The sequence below is a fragment of the Coregonus clupeaformis genome, chromosome 23 (assembly GCF_020615455.1).
Source record: "Coregonus clupeaformis isolate EN_2021a chromosome 23, ASM2061545v1, whole genome shotgun sequence".
Taxonomy (NCBI): domain Eukaryota; kingdom Metazoa; phylum Chordata; class Actinopteri; order Salmoniformes; family Salmonidae; genus Coregonus; species Coregonus clupeaformis.
In genome coordinates this window covers 19,674,968-19,699,718 of record NC_059214.1, presented here as the reverse complement: position 1 = coordinate 19,699,718, position 24,751 = coordinate 19,674,968, and the positions used below count along the sequence as shown (strand labels likewise).

General features: G+C 45.1%; 1 protein-coding gene across 1 annotated transcript in view; it reads left to right on the top strand.

Moving 5' to 3' along the window:
- The window catches only part of LOC121536820 (potassium voltage-gated channel subfamily H member 7-like), a 119,034-nt gene extending 115,501 nt beyond the window's left edge, over positions 1–3,533 (top strand). Inside the window, exon 14 of the mRNA XM_041844398.2 lies at positions 2,433–3,533. Within this exon, the coding sequence (XP_041700332.2) occupies positions 2,433–2,715 (283 nt within the window). The 3' untranslated portion in view covers positions 2,716–3,533. The remainder of the gene's footprint in view (positions 1–2,432) is intronic.
- Positions 3,534–24,751: the final 21,218 nt, after the last annotated feature.

Sequence of the window (24,751 nt, the reverse complement as noted above, 5' to 3'; positions counted from 1 at the left end):
CACTTCCAGGTCTCTGACCTCCTCCCATGATTTATAAACAGATGTAGACTAACAGTGAAATGCTTACTAACAGGCCCTTCACAACAATGAAGAGAGAAATAAAATAGAGAAATAATAGAAAAGTAAAACACGTAATAATAAATACACAATGAGTAATGATAACTTGGCTATATACTTGGGGTACCAGTGCCGAGTTGATGTTCAGGGTTGCAAGGTAATTTAGGTATATACAGTACGTACAGTACATATAACAAGGAATAAAGTGACAGATAATAAACAGAAGCAGCAACGTTTGTGATGAGTAAAGAAAGTTAGCGCAAAAAGAGTGAATGCAGATAATCCGGGTAGCTATTAGGTTAACTATTTAACTAACTATTTGGCCGTTTTATGGCTTGGAGGTAGAAGCTGTTCAGGGTCCTGTTGGTTCCAGACTTGCTGCATCGGTACCGCTTGTCGTGCGGTAGCGGAGAGAACAGTCTATGCGTTGCTGGATAATTTCTAGGGCCTTCCTCTGACACCGCCTGGTATAGAGGTCCTGGATGGCAGGGAGCTTGGCCCCAGTGATTTATCTCACCCCCTAATTGGAGTGGGTCCAGGGTGTCTGGGATGATGGTGTTGATGTGAGCCATGATCAGCCTTTCAAAGAATTTCATGGCTACAGATGTGAGTGCTAAGGTGCGATAGTGATTTAGACAGGTTACCTTGGCATTCTTGGGCACAGGGACTATGGTGTTGTGCTTGAAACATGTAGGTATTACAGAATGGGTCAAGGAGAGGTTGAAAATGTCAGTGAAAACACTTGTCAGCTGATTACATTTACATTTTAGTCATTTAGCAGACGCTCTTATCCAGAGCGACTTACAGTTAGTGAATGCATACATGTTTTTTTGTTTGTTTTGGGGGGGTTTTCATACTGGCCCCCCATGGGAAACTAACCCACATCCCTGCCGGCCAAACCCTCCCCTACCTTGGACAACGCTGGACCAATTGTGCGCCGCCCATGGGTCTCCCGGTCGCGGCCGGCTGCGACAGAGCCTGGACTCGAACCAGGATCTCTAGTGGCACAGCTAGCACTGCGATGCAGTGCCTTAGACCACTGCACCACTCTGAGTACTCATCTTGGTGATCCGTATGGCCATGCGGCCTTGTGAATGTTAACCTGTTTAAAGGTCTTACTCACATCGGCTACGGAGAGCGTGATCCCACAGTCATCCGGAACAGCTAGTGCTCTCATTCAGGGTTCAGTGTTGCTTGCCTCGAAGCGAGCATTGAAGGCATTTAGCTCATCTGGTAGGCTTGCGTCACTGGGCAGCTCGCGGCTGGGTTTCCCTTTGTAATCCGTGATTGTTGCAAGCCCTGCCACATCCAACAAGCGTCAGAGCCGGAGTAGTAGGATTCGATCTTAGTCCTGTTTTGACTCTTTGCCTGTTTGATGGTTCGTCGTATGGCGTAGCAGGATTTCTTATAAGCGTCCAGATTAGTGTCCCACTCCTTGAAAGCAGCAGCTCTAGCCTTTAGCTCAGTGCGGATGTTGCCTGTAATCCATGGCTTCTGGTTGGGATATGTACGTAAGGTCACTGTGGGGACAACGTCGTCGATGCATCTCCAAAAGACACATTATCCAGTGCACTCTCTCTGACCCTGGGTTTTACCCAACTGTTAGCAGCTACCGTTTTTGTGGTTTTTGCTGCATGTCTCTGCCATTAAGGCTTTATTTCAGTGCTAGCCTAATGACCATCGGTCAGAGAAGGGGAGTGCAGTGCAAAAAGAATTGCCAACATGACATGGTATCCTCAGGTTCCACTAAACTTAACAAGGTTGTCTTTCATTTGCATTGCTGAAAATCCATCCTGTTTCTTTGTATTTCCTGTATGTGTCAAGAGTCACGAATTGCTGAACAAATTACGAAGGCATTAGAGGCATTATACTAAGCATGTGCATAATGGCACCATTTCTGATTGGCGGATGGCTGCTAAGGAAGGGCAATTAAATTGATTAATCAGCATCACCACAGATAATGCTCTATATTTAGCAGCAGGAGGATATCCATTCATTATTATTACCGGTAATGTGTGAGTGTGAGGTAGCTAGACATCTCCTCCACAGACATTGTTACCCCACCCTTACTGAATATTCATTATGACTCCTAGAGAGAGAATCAGTAGTACTATTAGAGCTGATAAAACATGTTCCCAAGCCTTTTGATTTAATTGGCAACCATGATGAGACTGTAATGTAAACATAGATCACAAGCTCCCCCTAGTGCTAGAATTGGACACATACAATGACTGTACAATCAAAACAAAACAATGATAGCCTAGAGACAGTATAGTTGTTGATTTGTGTTGAACTTATCTTTCCTTAGCCTCTAGTCCCTTATCCCTGTACCCAAGAGTAGAAGTTCATTTTCTGCCTTCCATCTGTGTTTGCAGGTTGGAGTCCCAGATGACATCAGATATTCAGACCATCCTGCAGCTCCTGCAGAGGCAGTCTACCCTGGGACCTCCTGCCTATAGCACTGTGACTGCCAGTCCAGACTATCAAAGGCCTGCTGTTAGGGTTCAGCCAATCGCTGCTTTGACCAGCAGCCATTGCTTCAGCCATTCATCATCACAAGTTCGTACTGAACTGTTGATTTCCACAGAACAAACAGACAATGGAAATCAAGGACCAAGACTTTTAAAAAATGGAATGGAGATCATATTTGAAAAGTGATGACTGACTCCAAGAGTTCTGAGATACTTTCTAATGGCGGAAGCACACTCTTATGTTGAAATGTGTGTGTGTTTGCTGTTATTTATTTTATATGATCAGAGTCCTGAACTTAACTTGGAGAGGAGGCATCAGGAATTCAAAGACTCAGTGTCAGGCTTGGCTTATATTAATGATTCACCCAGAGAGGACAGCATTACAGTACTGCTTGTACAAAGACACACACACAACAAACCCAACACAGGATATCAGCATTCCAAATCTCTTTCTTCCTATTGAGGACACATCCTCTCCCAACACAGGGCTCCATGGACCAGTCTCAGACCCAGGACCTCCAAGGCCATAGAGCTAGATCTCTCCTTTCTGTTTGCCTGTCTTCTCTCTCTGAAGTGTGACTCAGGGTTTCATTGACTATTTATTGCATTGCAATATTTGAAGTATCTTGTAGTTGTCCTCCTGAAATGATGTGCATTATTAATTATGTACATGGACACCCTTGATGTTACACTGCCAGCAACACAGACACCATATATGCTTGTCTAGGTAGATAGGCTAATGTGCATGACTGGGAGTGTTATTGTTGCATGGTAGCTTTGAGGCATACCTCTGACAACCAAGTGTGATGTTGGCATGTTCAGAAGGCAGTACATTTGTTTTCACCTTGGTATGTTAAACAATTTTGCACTGCTTATTTGAAAGTAGCATACAATATGCTGTATGATAACGGCATTGTCCATATACTTCTGACATTTTTGTTTGAGATGAGTTTTACTAAATTATTATGCATACATAGTATTACAGTGCCTTGCATAAGTATTCACCCAACCCCCCCCTTAGACTTTTCCACATTTTATTGTGTTACAACCTGGAATAGATTTTTGGGGGTCAATGATCTACACAAAATAGTCCATAATGTCGAAGTGGGAAATAAAACGGAAAAGTCGTGATTGCATAAGTATTCACCCCCTTTGCTGTGACACCCCTAAATAAGCTCTGGTGTTATAAAAAAATAACCCAAACTTTGAGCGCTGTTAAATTCATTATAAAAAAGGAAAAGAATATGGCACAACCGCAGTAATGAAGGCCGTCCACCAAAACTCAGTGACCGGGTAAGGAGGGCATTAGTCAGAGAAGCAACCAAGAGGCCAATGGTAACGCTGAAGGAGCTGGAGAGATCCACAGCTGAGATGGGAGAAACCGTCCATGGGACAGCTATCACCGGGATGCTTCACAAAGCTGGGCTTTATGGAAGAGTGGCGAGAAGAAAGGCATTGCTGAAAAAAACCCATATCAAATCCCGTTTGGTAGACACAGCAAACATGTTGAAAAAGGTTCTTAAACTTTTTGGCCTAATGTGTGGCGTAAAGCCAACACTGCTCATTGCCCCCACGGTGAAGCATAGTGGTGGCAGCATCATGTTATGGGGATGCTTTTCATTGTCAGGGACTGGGAAACTGGTCAGGATTGAAGGCAAGATGGATGGAGCCAAATAAAGGGAAATTCTAGAGGAAAACCTGTTTCAGTCTGCAAAAAACCTGGGACTGGGGCAGAGGTTCACCTTCCAGCAGGACAATGACCCTAAACACACAGCCAAAGCTACACTGGAGTGGTTTCAAAAAACTACCTGAATATCTTAGAATGGCCCAGGCAAAGCCCAGACCTCAATCCGATTAAGAATCTGTGGCAAGACTTGAAAATTGCTGTTCAACAACAGTCCCCATCCAACTTGACAGATCTTGAGCAATTTTGCCAAGAAGAATGGGAAGAAATTGCAAGATCCAGATGTGCAAAGCTCGTAAAGACTTACCCCAAGAGACTGCAGCTGTAATTGCTGCCAATGGTGCTTCTACCAAGTATTGACTCAGGGGGGTGAATACTTGTGCAACCAACAAATGTCTTTTTTTTAAAATTATTATTAATTTTTGTGTCACAAAAAAACATTTTGGACGTTCAAAGTGTTATGTTGTGTACATCATATGGTAAAAATCCCAATTAAATTCAATTTGATTCCAGGTTGTAACACAACAAAATGTGGAAAAGTCCAAGGGGGGTGAATACTTATGCAAGGCACTGTACATGTTATGTAACACATGGAATATAATCAATAGGCACACGAGATATAGATGGGGTATTGTGCCTATAACTAAATCCAAATATCAAATCAGTATCTTTCTGTAGCCTAAATACTGCTCATTCTCATCAACAAAATCACATTGTTTCCCAATGTATTCTGTTATCATAGACATTGATATAACATCTTATATCTGCACATTAATATAACATCTTATAGGAAAGAGATGTAAAAAAAATATTTATTTATATTTATATTTATTAAGGAATATACTGTATTATTAAAGGATGGGGTGCAATTGAAATGTTAGTGTTAGGTAGCATATGTTTTTCTTGAAGCTATGGGAGCAATAAAATAATAATAATAATATGCCATTTAGCAGACGCTTTTATCCAAAGCGACTTACAGTCTTGCGTGCATACATTTTTGTGTATGGGTGGTCCCAGGGATCGAACCCACTACCCTGGCGTTACGAGCGCCGTGCTCTACCAGCTGAGCTACAGAGGACCACAAAATGAAAGCAAACATTTAGGCTACTTTTGAAGAACTTCCAAATGGCTGACCTTTTTTCTACAAAGATTTGTCTACCATATCTTTTCGTGGGGAACTGTTTTGCACTAAAGGCTGCTTGAATACTCAGCAGTGCAATTATTTTGTCTCATGCATGCATTTAGAATCCATTACATTATCAATGCATTACAAATGCCCTTGCTTTATCTTCAATTTAAAGTCATGAAGACGAGACAGTATAACGTGCATGTCCAAAGAACTCAAACGTTCAAGCAGTGGAACGATTTTGGATCCATGATTACTGTATTATAATGATAGAATGAGTGTGTCACAGAAGTCCATTCCCAGGTAAAGACACATACCCGAGCAACAGGCAGTACACATATGGTCACATGAATCCAACTAATTTACATGGATTCTGTCAGCTGTCACCTTTATGAACATTCCCTGAAGTGAGTAGCCTAGTTATTGTATTGTATGGCAAGTAAATACGTGGTAAAGGCCTTAGTAAGCTTTTGCGTAAATTGGCCGGATTCACACAAACTAAAGGGATAGGGAAACATTAATTTACTGGTCTAGATTTTCACTTATGTATTTGTTGCATTTTCAACATTTGGCACTTTTTACACTCCACTAAATATCATTGGAATGTTTCTGCTCTAAAGGGATTACAGATAAAATGTATAGAATACAATTGATTTAGTTAATTACCTTGTCTATTTTATGGAATAAAAAGTATATTGAATACAATTTAAAGTGTACCAAGTCTTTTATATATATATATTTTTCATGGATTGTCATCATCAATGCACATCAACCGTCCTGTACAGCTAATGAACAGGAATTCAGAACATATTGCAATGTATTTTTCTAGGAACTCACAGGTAGGCCTTATTTGGCAAAACAACGACCAAAAGGCCTGCAACATAAAAGCCAGGGAACTATTTATTGGACAGGACAGATGTTTCAATACAATCAATGGAGACTGAAGCTAGCCTAGCTCTAGAGAACCCAAGGGGGCCCACAGCTGTCCCCCTTTTGGGTTCCCAGCTGAACATATGGATCACAGCTGGCTCCATGTAAACTACAATCCCGACGCTCTGTTTTAACGTTAACAATAATCCTCACTTGCAATACGGTTATGGAAACATTTGGAACATAACTTTCATACCAGCGAGAAATTATCTTTCAAATACAAAAGATACACTTACTGTGCGCAGTTTAGCAATGTTGCACCCGGCTGATTTCAGACACCGCCTCCAGCCGAGGTAGGCATAATACATCCTCTCACCTTGCACAATCCCATTCGACATTTTCGTGTTTTTTTTTTAAATACAGCCGGGTGCAACTTTGCTAAACTGGGTACAGTAAGTGTATCTTTCAAATTAGAACAATTATTTATTGCTTATGTGAATGTTAAGTTCCAAATATTTCCAAAATTGTATCGCGTGTGAGTCGTATTTGCACTTTGACAGAGCTTTTGGCCAGCGTCGGGGCATTTGCCTCAGGCAGTATAGCTATGTGAAATGACCCAATGTAATGCAATGGCATTGGAGTCACTGTGCAAATCAAAAGGACCGAGATATCAAACGTTTCTGTTATTTTAAAAGTAGACTCAGCGAAATTACGTTGCTACGAGCAGCACCGCAGATATTGCGATGAGTAAGACTTCGCTCCCACACAGTATCTCTGCGTATGCATACATGTGTTCGCTTCACGCTGGTGGAATTCAGCCTTGCACCTCTATGCCCTTAGTTGTTGCGGAAATTGACCCACTATGCTGTTTACTTTGTGTACCTGTGTCATATCGCTGAGTCTACATTTAAGAACAGACAGGTAACAAAAATAAATACACGTTTAAAATGCTAAAAACCTTCCTCTTCAAACAAAATGCAAGCTCAAGGAGTTCAAACAATCAAGAACAGGTGTGTGGCCAATTAACTTAAAATGGCCAACACCAGCCCTGCACAGTTAAAGGCCCCCACCAGAGGACAATGCCACCCCTATTTTGAAGTAATTCCTGTCCTATAGCAGAAATTGTCCTTTTGTTCCACCTCCAAAGAATGATGCAGGCTGCTAATACATATTCATGAATTGGGGGTGGGAACATTGCGGGTGATTTCCACATAGAGTAAGAAAAATAACAACCAAAGACAGTACAGTATGACTATGGGCTAAAACTGCTTCTCCAGTAGAAATCCCGATCACACTTGTAGGTGATGTCATGGCGATGTCATGGCTAAGCTTATGCGTAGAACACGTAATCGGGTCTAACGGTCATCTTCCGCCAAACTGCTCATGTGTAGGCCGTCAAATCAAAGGCACTCCTTCAATATAAAGTTGTTTTTGCCGAAAATGAAAATGTTTCAGTTTGAGGTTGGAGTAATAACATGTTCAACTATTTAAACTTCAGCCTGGTCTGTTAGCTCTGTTTTGCAAGCGTTCCCGGACATCTCGGATGTTGCTGTCAGTGTCCTAGGCGGGCAGGAAAAAAAGGAAGAAAGTGGAACATATTAAGCGTAAATATGGAGTGCTGCAGAAGGAAATGTAACATGATGAGAGTAAGGATGAATGAACTGCGGTGGCAGGTGCGGTGAAGACCGCTGAGTTTGAGCCTCGTCCCGATGGTGATAAAGATATTTTTTGCCCAGTGGGAGTGGGATTTTCAGAAAGAATGGATCCTTGCCTTCTGACCGATCATATGTGGTGTCACGTTGGGTGGAGAAGAGGTTGGGGAATGTTGGGTCGGTGAAAGTGACTCGAAGTGGAATCGTGTAGATTTTTTGCGTTTCTGACATCCAGAGGGAGCGTGCGCTCCCACCATGTGACAGGGGACAAGAACTGTGACTTGCTTTCCTCTCCGGAGCAGGGAGCTGTTGAAAGGAGTGATAACTGGAGTGGCGTTAAGTGTTGAGGAGGGCCCACAGAAGTTGGAGATTTCCGGTGTCTATGATGACCACTGTTTGGTGCGATGCAGACCCGGTGGAGAGCGTGGTGAAAGAGAGAAGACACTGTCTGTGCTACTGAGTTTTGATGCAGCGTTTTTACCAGATAAAGTCATGTTAAGATGTGTCAGTTATCCCGTGAGAGCATTTGTCCCGAACCCATTAGTGTTTTAGGTGTCATGCTTATGGTCATGTGGCAACAGTGTGTAGGAGGGAAATTCCTAGATGTGAGAAGTGTGCAGGAGGACATGAGACAAAGGAATGTGTAGTATAGGTGGAAAAAGTTGTGTGTAAACTGTAGCGATACCCATGGTGCTGGAGATCAGAGGTGTCCAGTGAGAGAAAGGCAGGTTGAGGTTGCCAGGATCAGAGTAGTGCAGAAGGTGTCCTATGCTGAGGCAGAGAAGAGAGTAGTAGAGGAAGATGGGTCCATGGTGAGGGACCCTAAGAGCATCCCTGTGAGTAGGCCGAGGTCAATAGAGTTATAGGAATAACGTGCTTCAGTAAGGTTGGTTTTTGGCGTTCATGGCCATGGTTGTCAACTGTACCGCTGGAATGTAAATCAGAGAGGATAGATGTTGTGGTGTCAGCTGCAGAGAAGTACTTGGGTGTACGAGATTTTACTGCAGAAGAGTTAGGTGTTTTGAAAAATAGTGCCCTGTCCTCCCAGGCTGCGGGCCTGGTGTAGGATCAGATAGGGCCAAAGTAGTGGAATAGTGCGTGTAGGGTTAGTTGTCAGGGAAATTTTTTCACAAAGTGTAATGAATTCATATTACAGAATAGTAGTCTGATACACAACCAATACAGTAGGTGGCGAGATGCACCTATAATATTTGTTTGTGAACCGCCATAATACCAAAGAAGAAGAAGCTGTCAATGTAGCTAGCTAGTATGCTAATCTTATTTAGCTAACTAATGTTATCTGTTGTTGCTACACCTTATTCAAACGATTAGTCAGCTAGGCTATGACTGGTTCTGGTGCTGGATTTGCCATAAGCATGTAGGGAAAACTTCGCCACAGATGGATAGGGGAAACCAGTATCTTTGACTTTTGTTGGGATCTATTCTCTTACAACTAGATGTGATGCCTAGCTTAGAAAGAATACATTAATGATTAAACATAATAGGTTTGTGCTGTACTGATATAGATTGTTTAACATAACAAGCTGTGATTAATGTGAGGAACCGTAAGGGGGTAGGCTGAGATAGACTTGTGATACACACAAACACTGCCTCTTTGTTAAACCGCTCAAGGACATGTGTACTGCAACAGAAACAACTAACACCTGGCAACAGTGAAGCACCAAGGGGCTGGGACCAGCCTGAGCGCCAACGATAGGTTGGGTAAGTTTAAACCACACCCAGCCTCTATTCTGACAGGCCCAGCAGGGAGCGGGAACTATCTCTGTCAGAGTATTTAAAGAAGAACTTATAATAATAGCTCAGTCTGTCTGCCCTGCGTGGTGTTTCAGTGAGCCCGTATATACGAACATCAAATTTACCATTCAAGTGTTTGCATTAATTAAAATACTAGTCTATTTTAGAAGACGTGTATTGACCTCTTTTTGTTCCTATACGAGATTTGAATTGACGCAACTTAACACTTTGCTATCTATTGTTATCTCCAAAGTTTTGGCATCTTCTATAAATTGCGGCTGCGCGAATCAGCCATAGAAATAGAAAGAATAAGATGAAGCTCCGGTAATATGGATAGCCTAACTATTGAATGGTTTGGACTAGAGACACGTTTTTCTACATTGTAATGGACACTGTGCAACCTTTGGTAGGCTCATGATGTCATGGTTCTCACAGCTAGTGGAAGTGAAATGATAGGCTACAATGACTTTGCTCATAATGCTTGCCGCAAATGATATATAACAACAGCAACACCCTGAACGCATCGGACATGAAACACCAATACTTAATGTAACAACAGCACAAATTACATAGATAAACAAGTTTGTGGACTCTTCTTTCATGGGTGCCTTTTCACTATATGATAGACACTTGTGATTTTTAGCCGCACCAATCAAAGCAGTGGAGCGTGATCAAAATCATTAATCTTGGGCGATGGGGGGAACGGGTTTCCAAAATGCAATCATATCACACACAATTTTACCATTTATAAAACGTTAATGTGTTTGTTTAATACACACTAGCGCAAAAATAAGTGAAACTACAAATTATCCAATGGATTATGATAATTTGCTGGTAGAAAAGTGGAGGATGCGAGACACCCCACTCGCTGTTTTTTTCTGGTTCAATGAAAGTCAATGAACTAAGTAGCTGCTATTGCATTGGTGTCTATGGGAGACACACCCCATTAAGTAGACCGGAACTGAAAATCTTTTAATGTGGTAAACTGCCTGAGTGAACGATCTTCATCTATCCACCATCTTTGCTGTAGCCAAAGATTATCTATTATATTGCTCAGCTCAGTCGCAACTCGCGAATTTTGCAGGTGTTTCTGATTAATAAACAATGCCATGCTGGTGGGTGGTACTGTACCAGGCCTGAAAGGAAAGTAGGCTAAAAATAATTGGCACAAATTTTCACGAAGCAGGCAGTTCGTTTTTTGTCACTTCAAACCCAAGCCCAAATACATCATACTTTGACTAAAATGATGACTTATTGACATATATCGTCGTGCGACATCATGTGTAAACTCTGGCTATATCGTCTTTCAGCTCGAAAAAGTGGATTTCTACTGGTGTGTGTGCGTTTAACACAAGACAAACAATTTACTGACTAGAGTGGAAATTACAATTGAGAGCTGTTTTTACTGAATGGATATGATGAATAACGGAAGTCCAGAGAGGACATATGAATAAATAAAAAATCCCTCGTTATGTCGAGATTAAATAAAAAAAATCCCTCATTATGTCGAGGTTAAATAAAAAAAATCCCTCCTTATGTCGAGATAACATTCTCGTGATCACGACATAATAAAATAGATTTTGTCGAGATCACGAGATACTAAAAAGTATCAGGCATCATCCATTCATTTGTTAAGATGCACGATAACCACCTCATCAAGGAGCCCTGTGTTGCAATGTGCTCAATGATGCCCCGACAGGCAGCACTGTCTCCCAGGCTGCTTGCCCCCTCAAGACCATAGCCAATCGCATGCAAGGAACAATGCAGCTAACTTGGCTAGTCTTGTGAGCTAGCTAGTTAGCTAGGTAGTCTTGTTAACTAGCTAGCTAGCTAGCTAGCTAGCAAGCAAGCCAGCCAGCCAGCTTGTTATCTATGCTGGTTGTTAGCTTGCATAACTGATGTGTATAATTATAAGGGACACTTCATGTTTTGTGGATAATATTAAAATGTACAGTGGGTGAGCTCCGCTCCTGACTGGCTGATCAGATTCAATTTCAGCCTCAGGGGCTAATAAGTCAGGATTTTGCCTTGTAGGCTGTTTCATAAGTAAATATCTTTGCAGGCTGACAAAGCAGTCAGTGCCTTAAAGGCTGATGCCTATGATCCAGAGTGGGTGAGCTCTATTCCTGGTAGGCTGATCAGATTCAATAGCAGCCTCAGAGGCTAATGACAGGATGCTGCCTTGTAGGCTGCCTACAAAGCAGCATCCTGATTTATCAGCCTCTGAAGCTGCTATTGAATCTGATCAGCCTGCCAGGAATAGAGCGCATCCACTCTTGATCATATATATATATATATATATATATGTATATCAAGTTTGCAGACGACACAACAGTAGTAGGCTTGATTACCAACAATGACGAGACCGCCTACAGGGAGGAGGTGAGGGCTCTGGGAGTGTGGTGCCAGGAAAATAACCTCTCACTCAACGTCAACAAAACAAAGGAGATGATCGTGGACTTCAGGAAACAGCAGAGGGTGCACCCCCCTATCCACATCGACGGGACCGCGGTGGAGAAGGTGGAAAGCTTCAAGTTCCTTGGCGTACACATCACTAACAAACTTAAATGGTCCACCCACGCAGACAGTGTGGTGAAGAAGGCGCAACAGAGCCTCTTCAACCTCAGGAGGCTGAAGAAATGTGGCTTGGCACCTAAAACCCTCACAAACTTTTACAGATGTACAATTGAGAGCATCCTGTCGGGCTGTATCACCGCCTGGTACAGCAACTGCACCGCCCGCAACCGCAGGGCTCTCCAGAGGGTGGTGCGGTATGCCAAACGCATTACCGGGGGCAAACTACCCGCCCTCCAAGACACCTACAGCACCCGATGTCACAGGAATGCCAAAAAGATAATCAAGGACATCAACCACCCAAGCCACTACCTGTTCACCCCGCTATCATCCAGAAGGCGAGGTCAGTACAGGTGCATCAAAGCTGGGACCGAGAGAATGAAAAACAGCTTCTATCGCAAGGCCATCAGACTGTTAAATAGCCATCACTAGCACATTAGAGGCTGCTGCTGCCTATTGAAATCACTGGCCACTTTAAGAAATGGAACACTAGTCACTTTAATAATGTTTACATATCTTGCACTACTCATCTCATATGCATATACTGTATTCTATTATATAATAATCTGTCGCTCTGTCATTGCTTGTCCATATATGTATAAATTCTTAAATTCCATTCCTTACTAGAGTTGTGTGTATTGGGTATATGTTGTGAAATTGTTAGATATTACTTGTTAGATATTACTTTACTGTCGGACCTAGAAGCACAAGCATTTCGCTACACCCGCAATAACATCTGATAAACACGTGTATGTGACAAATAACATTTGATTTGATTTTGATTTGAGATATATAATGCACTGACTGCTAATCTGCCTGCAAGGAGCTTTATTTATGAAAGAGCCTACAAGGCAGAATCCTGATTTATCAGCCTCTGAGGCTGCTATTGAATCTGATCAAGCTCTGAGGCTGAAATTGAATCTGATCAGCCTGTCAGGAATGGAGCTCACCCACTCTGGGGTGAGCTAGCTATCTATGCTAACAAGATTACCTAGCTAGCTAGCTCACAAGACTATCCAAGTTAGCTATGTTTGCTTGCATGCTATTGTCTGTGGTCTTGTGAGTGGCACACTGGGAGACTGGGTTGCATGCCAGGCATCGTTCAGGGCTTAAATGCCCCACGAAGGCTTAGCTCCCCTACCAGCTCTTAGCTCAAGTTAAGGGACATTTAGCTTGCTAACAATCTAACTTATGAACTAATAATGAGCTCCAAACACAAATGAAAGCATGATGTTAGCATGTAATTTACCATCCCTAAGTGGGCTCTGCCACCTCAGCCAGACTGAAATCGATCATCAATACGTCCACTCCTATTTATATCTTGTGATCTCGACAAAACAACTTTTGTTATGCCATGATCATGAGATAAATAAGTTGTGATCCCGACATAACAAGGAAATCATTTTTTATTCATATGTCCTCTCTGGACCTCTCTGGCCTTCCGTAATGAATGGATTGGTACGCCCAGATAAATAGAATACACAAAATTACAGTTTGGGGATTAAAAATAGTGTCCAATAAAGACATTATCCTAACAGAAACATTGGTAATGTAATGGCCGAAGCATCAGAGGAGGCTGGTGGGAGGAGCTATAGGCAGATGGACTCATTGTAATGGCTGGAATGGAATATATGGAGCGGTTTGATACCGTTCCATTCCATTCCAAGAAGTAAGAAGACTCAGGAAGAAATCGCCGTCGATGAGCCAGCCATCGACGTCTTCTAAATGAGCACGCCAGGAAATTTTCCACCCCCAAAAGCCCTTTTCAGGGCTCAGTGCCGATGCTCCTCCATGGCATCTGCGGACCCCCACGACCTTTGTTTCGTGTTTTTGGGGCCGCAGCATGCCAAGGAAGGGACCGGCAATCCCCCTAATTGCGCCTCCTGCGCCCTCCTTCCTATGAAGGAGAGGAAGCAGCGTTGGGCGTTTTTTAGGGAGGATATCCCCCTAGAGGATGTACTGTCTCTTCTCGCCTCTGCTTCAGAGGCGTCGACGGACAGTGCTGACTCAGGGGAGGACAAGGAGAGAGACGCAGAGATGGATGTTCCAATGGAACAATCCGACCCTCTGGCGCCAACCTTCAAGACCCCCTTCCCTATGGGGAGTGTGAGATCTGAAGGCTCCTTGTGCGATGACGACACGGGCTCTGTTACGTCAGCAGCCCTGTCCTTCGCAGCGGCCTCTCTGCGTTCGGACTTCCCCGAACTCATTGAGAGAGCCGCCAACCGACTAGAGATAGCGCTGCCCCCTGCTCCCCCCCCCCTGTGGAGGTCGACATGATGGAGGGCGGCCCCTACTCTAGACCGAGGAAGGCAGCTGAGCCGATGGCTCCTGCTATGCCTTCCCTCGGGAAATATGTCGAGGGCTCGTGGGATACACCCCTGGCGGCGCGTTCGCCGGCCAAGGTGTACACCCCATTCACGAGAGTGGCTGGACGTGAGTGGGCTGCTAAGGGAATCCCTAAGCTCGAGAGCGCCATGGCGGCGTATCTAGTGCCGGGTTCGAGTCCCTGGGCGGCCTCCAAGAAAGCCACCTTGCCAGCACAAAAAGACAGACTCACAGCACAGCTGGCTGAGAAGTCTTTTACGCTGGGAGCCCAGGCTGTGTCAGCGGCTAACAACATTGCCCTCCTCGCGGCCTCCCTATCCCGTCTAACAACGGGTAGGTCTGAGTTGACCAGCGAGGAGATTGAAGAGGCGTCCAGGATTTCTGGCGCTATTCTTCATTTGACACAGGCGTCAGCGATATGCGCAGGCCGGTCCATGGCCACCTCGGTGGTCATGGAACGTCACCTCTGGCTGTCAATGACAGCCATGAAGGAGACGGACAGAGCCTCGCTACTAACGCTCCCCGTCTCTAGCGAGGGCCTCTTTGGGGTCGCCGTTAAGGAGGCGACGGAACGCTTTGGTAAGCTGGACGAGGAGAAAAGCACCTGGCTAAACACCTGCCATTGGCAGGCAAGTTTAGCAGGGCCTCAACTAACCCGTCAACCTCCAACGCCCCCCAGTAGAACTACAGGGAGGCGACGGGCCAGGCGACAGGCGCCTACCACCGACAGCAGGCGGCGGGCTCGGCCCCTCCAGCGACGACGGTGGTGGCGACGATTCCGTCGGCGAGAGAGGTCGTCACAAAACCGTCCTGGCAACACCAGAAGGTCAGCCAGAAACGACGGCGTCAATGACGGGACGAGGGGAGAGGACGGATGACGGCTCGGCGCAAGACGCGACAGAGCCCACTGTTCCCCCCCACCCTACTGTTCAGGGCATGGAGGGAAATGTTTATTGTTGTTGTGTGAATAAAGAGCTGGCTCTCACTGACATTGTCACAAAAGGGCCTGTCTTCCATGAAACATTGCAGAGTACTTCACGTCCTATGAATTTCTCTCACCATCCTGAGTGTAGCTCAACCCACCAAGGGTGCGTAGTTGAATACACTCAGGAGAGGAAAGAGAAAAAGGTAGCAAGGCGTAGCCTTAGCTCACCTAATAAAGATATTTTACTACAGACTCCTAGGAGCTCTGTAGTAAAGGTCTCACATAGCAGGCAGCTGTCTCAGTCTAAATATGACATGAAGACGCAGCCGCTAACTGGGAATGACGCCTTGCTTCAGGCTAACGCCTCAGCCAGCGCAGTTCAGACCCGTGCGACGTTCACGGAGGGCCGGAATACTAGAGTTACAGGTGTAACCAATGTATGGGCGCCCCCCGGTTAATTCAGAACGTAACAATGCCCACTACTCTGAGTGCAGCTCACCACACCTAGAGTGTGCTGTTGAGCAGCCTCATGAGACCAGTAAAAAATAGGTATTGTGGCGCCACCTTGTGGTACCAGTTAGAGACCACACTTTCCAGACTCTGTTGAGTACTGCAGTGGACGGATCTCATGGCAAGCAGCAGTCTCAGTCAGACAATGACATGATGACGCAATTACTATCCGGGAGGGCGCTCTGTCTCAGGTTAATACCTCAGTCAGTGCAGCTCAAAACCGTGCTGCGTTCACGGAGGGCCGGAATACTAGAGTTACAGACGTAACTGACGTATCAAGGCCTCCGATTCTCTCAGAACGAGCTGATGTTTCCTCTCCCTTTCGAGGGGTGTCCGCCTTGGGCTATTCCACCAACCCAGTGCTGGGGAATAGCGGCGGCGAGGGCCATAGAGGAATACAGGTCCTTCCTACTGGATGCACCACAGCTTCGTGCGCGCCCGCTTTCTCTGCATTGCTGGCAGTGGCAACGAAGCTGTACCCTCTCACGCTGGCTAGAACAGACGTTGCAGAAGGGTTATGCCCTCCAATTCCATCGAACCCCACCCCCGTTCAGGGGAGTGGTGGAGACGGTGATGAAAACGCCGGACAAAATGGCCGCTCGGATGTCAGAGATTACGGAACTTTTGGCGAAGGAGGTGGTCACAGTAGTTCCCCGGGAGCAAAGGAACAAAGGGCTATATTCGCCTTATTTCCTAGTGCCCAAAAAGACGGGGGGAGTGAGGCCGATTTTGGATTTACGCACTCTCAACGAGAGCATAACCAAACGACCCTTCCGAATGCTGACGACAAAACGTCTACTGGAATGTGTCCAGAAAGGAGACTTTTGTACAAGCATAGACCTAAAGGGACGCGTACTTCCATGTGCCGATACAATCGCGTCACAGGAAGTTTCTGCGGTTCGCCTTTCAAGGGGGTGGCGTACGAGTTCACAAGGATGCCATTCGGGTACGCCCTGGCACCTCAAAGCGTTTTCCAAATGTGTGGAGGCGGCATTGGAGCCGCTGCGTCGTCAAGGGATAAGGCTATTAGCCTACCTAGACGACCTGCTGGTTCTCGCCCGTCAGCAGAGCTGGCGTTCACTCACACAACACAGACAGTGATTCATCTCACGCGTCTGGGGTTCGCTGTGAATTGGAAAAAGAGCGCACCCTGGCCCAGTCATCAGATTGTCTACCTGGGGCTACAGCTAGACAATGTAATGATGAGGGCTCGAATTTCGGACCCTCGAAGGGTAGCATTGTTGCTAGCCCTGAGGAAGTGTCGTCCGAATCACACAGTGACGGCGCTGTCGATCATGTCACTTTTGGGTCTCATGTCGTCAGCCCACTCTGTGGTCCCGCTGGGACTTCTGCACATGCGCAGAATACAGCGATGGTTCGCCCAACTAAGACTAGACCCAGTGCGTCAACGTCATCGGTTGGTGGTGGTTCCTCTCTCGCTAAGAGCAGACCTGGACTATTGGAGGAATCCGAGCGTTCTCACGCACGGAGTCCCGATGGGCAAGGTGTCATCCTACATTCCAGTATTTACAGATGCTTCTCTGACTGGATGGGGAGGGACATGTCAGACTCAAGCGATAGGAGGTGCATGGCCTCAATCAGGTCGTCACATAAACCTCTTGGAGTTGGAAACGGTTCGACTGGTTCTGACCCACTTCGCGCCTACCCTTCGGGGTCGCGATGTGCTGGTCTGGTCAGACAACCGGACCACAGTAGCTCACATAAATCGCCAGGGGGGGGTCAGGTCACCTGCCCTCCACAGGGCGGCAGAGGAATTGTGGCTGTGGGCTCACAAGCACCTTCGCTCGTTGAGAGCAGCACACATTCCGGGCTACTTGAGCGTAGGAGCAGACCTCATGTCAAGAGGGGGTCCTCGAGACGACGAGTGGTGTCTGCATCCGGACATTGTTCTCCAAATTTGGGAACAGTTCGGGAGAGCCGAGGTGGATCTGTTCGCGTCACGCGTGAACGCGCAATGTCCCCTATGGTTTTCTCTGAGGGAACAGGACGAGCCACCACTGGGAAGAGACGCATTCGCGCACTACCCATGGCCGAAAGTTCTCCTGTATGCATTCCCTCCGCTGTCTTGCATTCTCCCACTGCTAGCCAGGGTGAGGTCAGAGGGGCTGTCAGTGATACTGATAGCGCCCGATCGCCCGGGGGCTCCGTGGTTTGCAGAGATGAGTCAGATGTTGATTGCGCCACCTTGGCCAATTCCACATCGACGGGACGCGTTGACCCAGGCGGGAGGCTCAACAGGGCAGTGGCCCATAATCGGCCAACCACTGAAGGCTTGGTTCCTGAATGGGACAGGTTGAGGCGCCGTGGGTTATCTGATGCAGTGATCAGAACCATACAAGGTGCACGAGCCGGTTCCACTTCTAGGATGTATACCAGCAGATGGAACGTTTTTTCACGATGGTGTGACACACAAGGTGTGGACCCCATGAACTGTCAGGTTGAGAGTGTGCTCTCTTTTCTGCAGTTTATGTTTGATAAGCAGAAATCGCCCTCCACCATTAAAGTGTTTGCAGCGGCAATTTCAGCTGGTCATGAGGGGTTTGGCGGAACGAACGTGTTCAGCCATCCTTTAGTGAAACGTTTCTTATTGGGAACGCGGCGGCTTAGGCCAAGGCCTAGAGCCACGCTGCCCCAGTGGGATTTGGCCTTGGTACTCGAAGCGCTATGTAGGTCGCCGTTCGAGCCATTGAATCAAATACCCCTCAAGATGCTGTCTATCAAGACGGCGCTGTTGCTCGCCTTGACTACCGCTAAGCGTGTCAGTGATTTGTGTGCCCTGTCGACGAGACCCGACTGCCTTGCCATTAATGGCGATCTGAGCAGAGCGGTGTTACGTCCTAACCCGGCGTTTGTGCCGAAGGTTATTAACAGTGCATATAGATCACAGACCGTGGAGTTGTGGGCTTTTTCTCCCCCCTCCTCATGGGGAGAGGAGTGAGGAAAAGCTTCATTGTCTGTGCCCAGTGCGCGCTTTGGCGTGTTACGTTGAGCGCACAGCAGCGATTAGGTCATCGCCTCAGCTGTTTGTGTGTCACGGTGCGGCTGCATTAGGTAGACCACTTTCAAAACAGCGATTGTCTCATTGGCTTTGTGAAGGTATTGAGACAGCTTACGAGGCAGCGGGGCGACAACTGCCTCAGGGTATCAGAGCTCACTCCACTCGTGGAGTAGCAGCTTCTACTGCCCTCTTCAGAGGAACAGGGGTAGAGGATATTTGTAGAGCAGCGTCATGGTCGACACCGTCTCCATTTATCCGTTTCTATCTATTAGATATGTCTTCTAACTCTTTGGCTCGATCTGTACTCAGCGTGGCTGAAGGGAGATCTTGAGCAAGAAAGAGAGGAAAAAAAGCAGGACTGTGGACATGGGTGTCCATCAGGTCCGCTTTGGTCAGGAAGACATATTCTGTTTCTATCTATGAGATATGCCTTCTAACTCTTTGGCTCGATCTGTACTCAGCGTGGCTGAAAGGAGATCTTGAGCAAGAAAGAGAGGAAAGAAGCAGGACTGTGGACATGGGTGTTCATCAGGTCCGCTTTGGTTAGGAAGACATATTCTGGACAGATATGTTTTCTAACTCTTTGGCTCGGTCTGTACTCAGCAAAGCTGAAAGGGGATTTTGAGCCAGGAAGAGAGGATAAAGCAGGACTATGGGCAGGTTCCCATCAGGTCCGCTTTGGTTAGGAAAACATGTTTTTTGATAGATAGGCTTTCTATCTCTATGGCTCGATTGTACTCAGCATAGCTGAAGGGGAATCTTGAGCTAGAAGAGAGAAGAGCAGGACGATGGACACAGGTTTCTATCAGGTCCGCTTTGGATGGAAAGCATATCTTGTGGCATGTCTCTTGACTGACAGGGTCAGTATAGTAGAGACATGTATTGAATTGACAGAATGTGAGGTCTGAGTGTTCAGTTTAGTATGACTTATATTTTGTTCCTGCCTACTAATCTCTGGGATTCCATTGAGTGAGTGAGGTGGTCTACTGTGTACATAATGTAGAGTGACACTTGGTGTCATTCCATTAGTGGTCGGTAGTGTTTTCACAGGATATTGAGGCACATCTATCTGCTAGTACAGATTAGTGTAGCTTCTATTCTGGTGATCTGCCCACTAGTCATTGGCATTGCCATTGAACTAGGTGGGGCGGGTCTTTAACCGATGACGCGGTATATTGTGACGCCCGGAGGGGTTTTTAGTTGCAGTACTGCGGGAATTGGTTGCGGCCATTGCTAGGCTTGACCTTTTCATTTTTTAATGGGAAGTGTTAGGCTCGGCAGGGAGTACATTTTGGAGCGTTACGCTCCGCCTTAAACCACTAGGAGCAGAGCTCCCCTATGGGGCGGAGCTCCACGATATAGAACGATTAGTTACCGGAGTGTAACTCCAGTTCTATGAGTGGAGCGGAGCCCCATAGGACTTAAGGCCCTGCCGACCCTCTCTAGTCTCGCTGAAGATAATATCTCGGGAGGCTGATTGAGGGGAAGCGTCCCCTCTTATAGGGACACCTGTGCTCCCATTGGCTGCAGGTGTGTGCATAATTTTGCTTCAGGCTGATGCTGCCTTAGGGCAGAGGGTAAACCACTAGGAGCAGAGCTCCCCTATGGGGCTCCGCTCCACTCGTAGAACTGGAGTTACACTCCGGTAACTAATCGGTTATTATTATTATTTTTTTACCCCATTTTTCTCCCCAATTTTGTGATATCCAATTGCGAAGATTTTTTATGTAGAAAATTGCCTCATATGAGTCCAGGGACCAATCACAGTGGGAATACAAAACAAAACATAATGTGATTGGTAAATGAGTTCCAAAAATCTGACCAATTGTTTTTAGACTTAGACTGACCAACAGATTGTCAGTATAACATGTAACCAATCAATCAATCAATCACATTTTATTTATAAAGCCCTTTTTACATCAGCAGATGTCACAAAGTGCTATACAGAAACCCAGCCTAAAACCACAAACAGCAAGCAATGCAGATGTAGAAGCACGATGGCTAGGAAAAACTCCCTAGAAAGGCAGGACCCTAGGAAGAAACCTAGAGTGAACCAGGCTCTGAGGGGTGGCTAGTCCTCTTCTGGCTGTGCCGGGTGGATATTATAACAGTACATGGCCATTAAGGCCAGATTTTTCTCCAAGATGTTAAAACGTTCATAGATGACCAGCAGGGTCAAATAATAATCACAGTGGTTGTAGAGGTTGCAACAGGTCAGTACATCAGGAGTAAATGTCACTTGGCTTTTCATAGCCGGGCATTTAGAGGTTGAAATAGCAGGTGCGGTAGAGAGAGAGAGTTGAAAACAGCAGGTCTGGGACAAGGTAGCACGTCCGATGAACAGGTCAGGGTTCCATAGCCGCAGGCAGAAGAGTGGAAACTGGAGCAGCAGCATGACCAGGTGGACTGGGGACAGCAAGGAGTCATCAGGCCAGGTAGTCCTGAGGCATGGTCCTAGGGCTCAGGTCCTCCGGGATGGGAGGGAGAGGTCTAAAAACAATTGGTCCGTTTTTTGCAACTAATTTAACCAATCACATCATAGTTTGTTTTCTATTTCCATTATGATTGGTCCCTGAATCCATAGGAGGTCGTGTTGAAATTTATAAAATCCTTCCCTTTTCTATCTGTAAAGTCTTGATGAAAGTTATGAAACCGAAATGCGTTGGTTTTTACTTTTAATGAAGAAGTACTTTTATCAACTTCCACTGTCCTTGAAAGAGTTGCTGAATTTCCTCGTCACTTCAGTTTGCTCCTGTATTCATGCACATTAGTTGGAAAGCGAGGTGTTCCCTTCCCTATGCTAATAATCACACAGGTGTTCCTCAATAGTTCAATTTATTGGAAGATTAGTCAACAGCTAGTTTTCCACCACCATGGTAGAGTGGCTAATGCTACATCCTGATGTTGGGCCCCGCTTTCAGCTAGGTCTTTTATGCCTTCTACGTTAGGTTAGCCAAAGGTAAACAATAGACTGCTGCAACCTGATTGGCTATCACCCGAAGCATGCACATGCTTCAGGTGATACCAGCACTTTGATAAGGTGATTTAATTATACTGATTTAATTATATTTAATTATGTGGATATATTGTCTTGCATTCCTACCGACAAAAGGACCAAAAGAGGTAACAACCGGTAGAGTATGTTTACATGTAATTGTATTCAACATGCTGGCTTGTAGAGGTTGTGAGAGGAAACTTTCCTGATCCAAACACACATTTTTGCCCGACATAGAATTCAATGCAATTCAACGTCGGGTTTCCAGGCAAAAAGACCCAGGCTGCAGAAACGTATTGAAGTCGAACTGGATCACCTGAACTTCTTAGACAATTACCAAAAATACTTTATCTGAACTAAGGCGAAAACGGAGAGAGCAATCGAAAGGCAGTCGATCTACTTATTGATACAATCATCAGGATCTGGCCACATCCAAACGGTTGGTTCAGGGAGTTTGAGGATGCACTGTCAGCTGGGGTTTGTAAACATGCAGCCATCTACATGGAGGATAGTCCTCCAAGTCCATCTCTGGAGGCAGAGAATGACAATTGTGTCAGACTTATTGAACTTCTTTTGAGGGTGAAGACTACTGATGCCTGTTTTGCGGAAGATATTCTATTCCCAGAGGACCGTGAAATTGTATGTGTGTAGACTGTATTAGTGCCATATGGGACATTGTCCATAGCCTAAACTCCTATAAAATCAGATTGTTGATGATCAGTAGACCTAAATGTAAACTGTAGATATATTTATGTAATGCATCTCTGGACCAGATGAGGGCAGACTAATGCCACTAACTTCACTGCAGCTATTGATAGGGTATGGATTTATTATGTGAGTAAATTTTTTGTCATGCATTAGCCTGTATTTTAACAATTATATTTATGTTCTAGATATTAGCTGAATATCAAAACAGAAGAAATATATGTGGGGCTCGGGAACTTCTCAGGAGTTCTCCATCTTCTTGAAGGTGTTACAGGACACTGAACACCCTGACCTGTTTAAAGAACTGATAGGGAATACACCTGTTGATTACTTGATAGGTAAGGATTCATATATTGCCCTATAATTGCCCATATATTGCCCTTCATGCTAGCCTAAACCATGCTCCTTTGAACTTGAACAGATCTTGTGAGGAATAGTAGCCAGTAGATTCTGACCCTACCGTTACGCTTGTTTACACTGAGTTAGACTGGGGTCAGAACACAATCATGGTTAAATTAAGACACCGTGGAGCCGACGCGAGATATGGGTCAGAAAACGTACCTCAATGCAGGGATAGGATATGCCACTGTACTCCAAATGTTACCTTTATCCACACTGATACATCGAGAAGTTTTCCCGGAAAGCTTTTCGTCCTAGCTAGCAGTAGCCACTGCAGCCTTTTTGGAATGGCAGTGTCAGCCAATCAGCTCCTTTATTGTTCAACGCGACATGCCATACCATAATGGCTGCTGTGGCTACTGCTAGCTACGCAGCATGAGGACGAAAAGGTCAGTTTTCTGGGAAAAATAGTAGTATTTCAATCTTCTCGATGTGTCAGTGTGGATAAAGGTAGAATTTGGAGAACAGTGGCATATCCCATCCCTGCAGTGACATTTTCCGACCCATATCTCGCGCAGGCTCCACTGTAACCATTATTGCGTTAAGACCCCAGTGTAGGTCAGTCTAAACAAGCGTAATGGTAGGGTTGTAATCTGCTAGCTATGAGGAATAGTAGCTGTGAATAAGTTGTAAATGTTGATTAGCCTATCCATGTCTTTTTCTCATCATGATATAATTTATATTATAAACCGGGTAGTTTGAATACTGGATGCTGATTGGCTAAAACAGCATTTAGCCCTGTGTATGTGAGACCGTATACCATGACTATGACATTTAGCCTTTTCACCTTGATATCATTGCGCCTTTTTACCTTGATAAAATGGCTACATCAACAATAGTTCAACATGCCGATGTAGAAAATATTTGTTTAGATGAACGAAAAGAACATTGTGAAACAAACGAAGTGGGCACTTACCTGCTTCACTGACTGGTGTGCAGAAAAAGGGATACATTGTGAGTTTGGGAATACAACAAAAATGGAGCTGAATGTCATTCTATGGGACTTTTATGGTTCAGTTAGAAACATGAATGGCAACGAATCAGTGGTGTAAAGTACTTAAGTAAAAATACTTTAAAGTACTACTTAAGTCGTTTTTTGGGGTATCTGTACTTTACTGTACTATTTATATTTTTACTTCACTACATTCCTAAAGAAAATTATGTACTTTTTCATCCATACATTTTCCATGACACCCAAACGTGCTTGTTCCATTTTGAATGCTTAGCAGGACAGAAAATTGTCCAATTCACACACTTATCAAGAGAACATCCCTGGTCATCCCTACTGCCTCTGATCTGGCGGACTCACTAAACACAAAATGTCTGAGTGTTGGAGTATGATACGTAAATAAAATAAAAACAAGAAAATTGTGCCGTCTGGTTTGCTTAATATAAGGAATTTTTAATTATTCGTACTTTCACATTTACTTGAGTCATTTTCTATTAATGTATCTTTTACTTTTACTCAAGTATGACAATTGGGTACCCCCCTCCTCAGTTTGGCATGGAGTACACAGAAGGACACTGAATTCACAATGAGCAACAATGTGTCTGTCGGCGTAATTAAAAAGTTGAGGAAAGAGGGGCGCGACAAAGCTGCCCACCAGTGAATGGATACATATGGTATGTAACTGTTACCTAGCTATTTAAATCATTCTAATGTACCCTGACAATATAACCT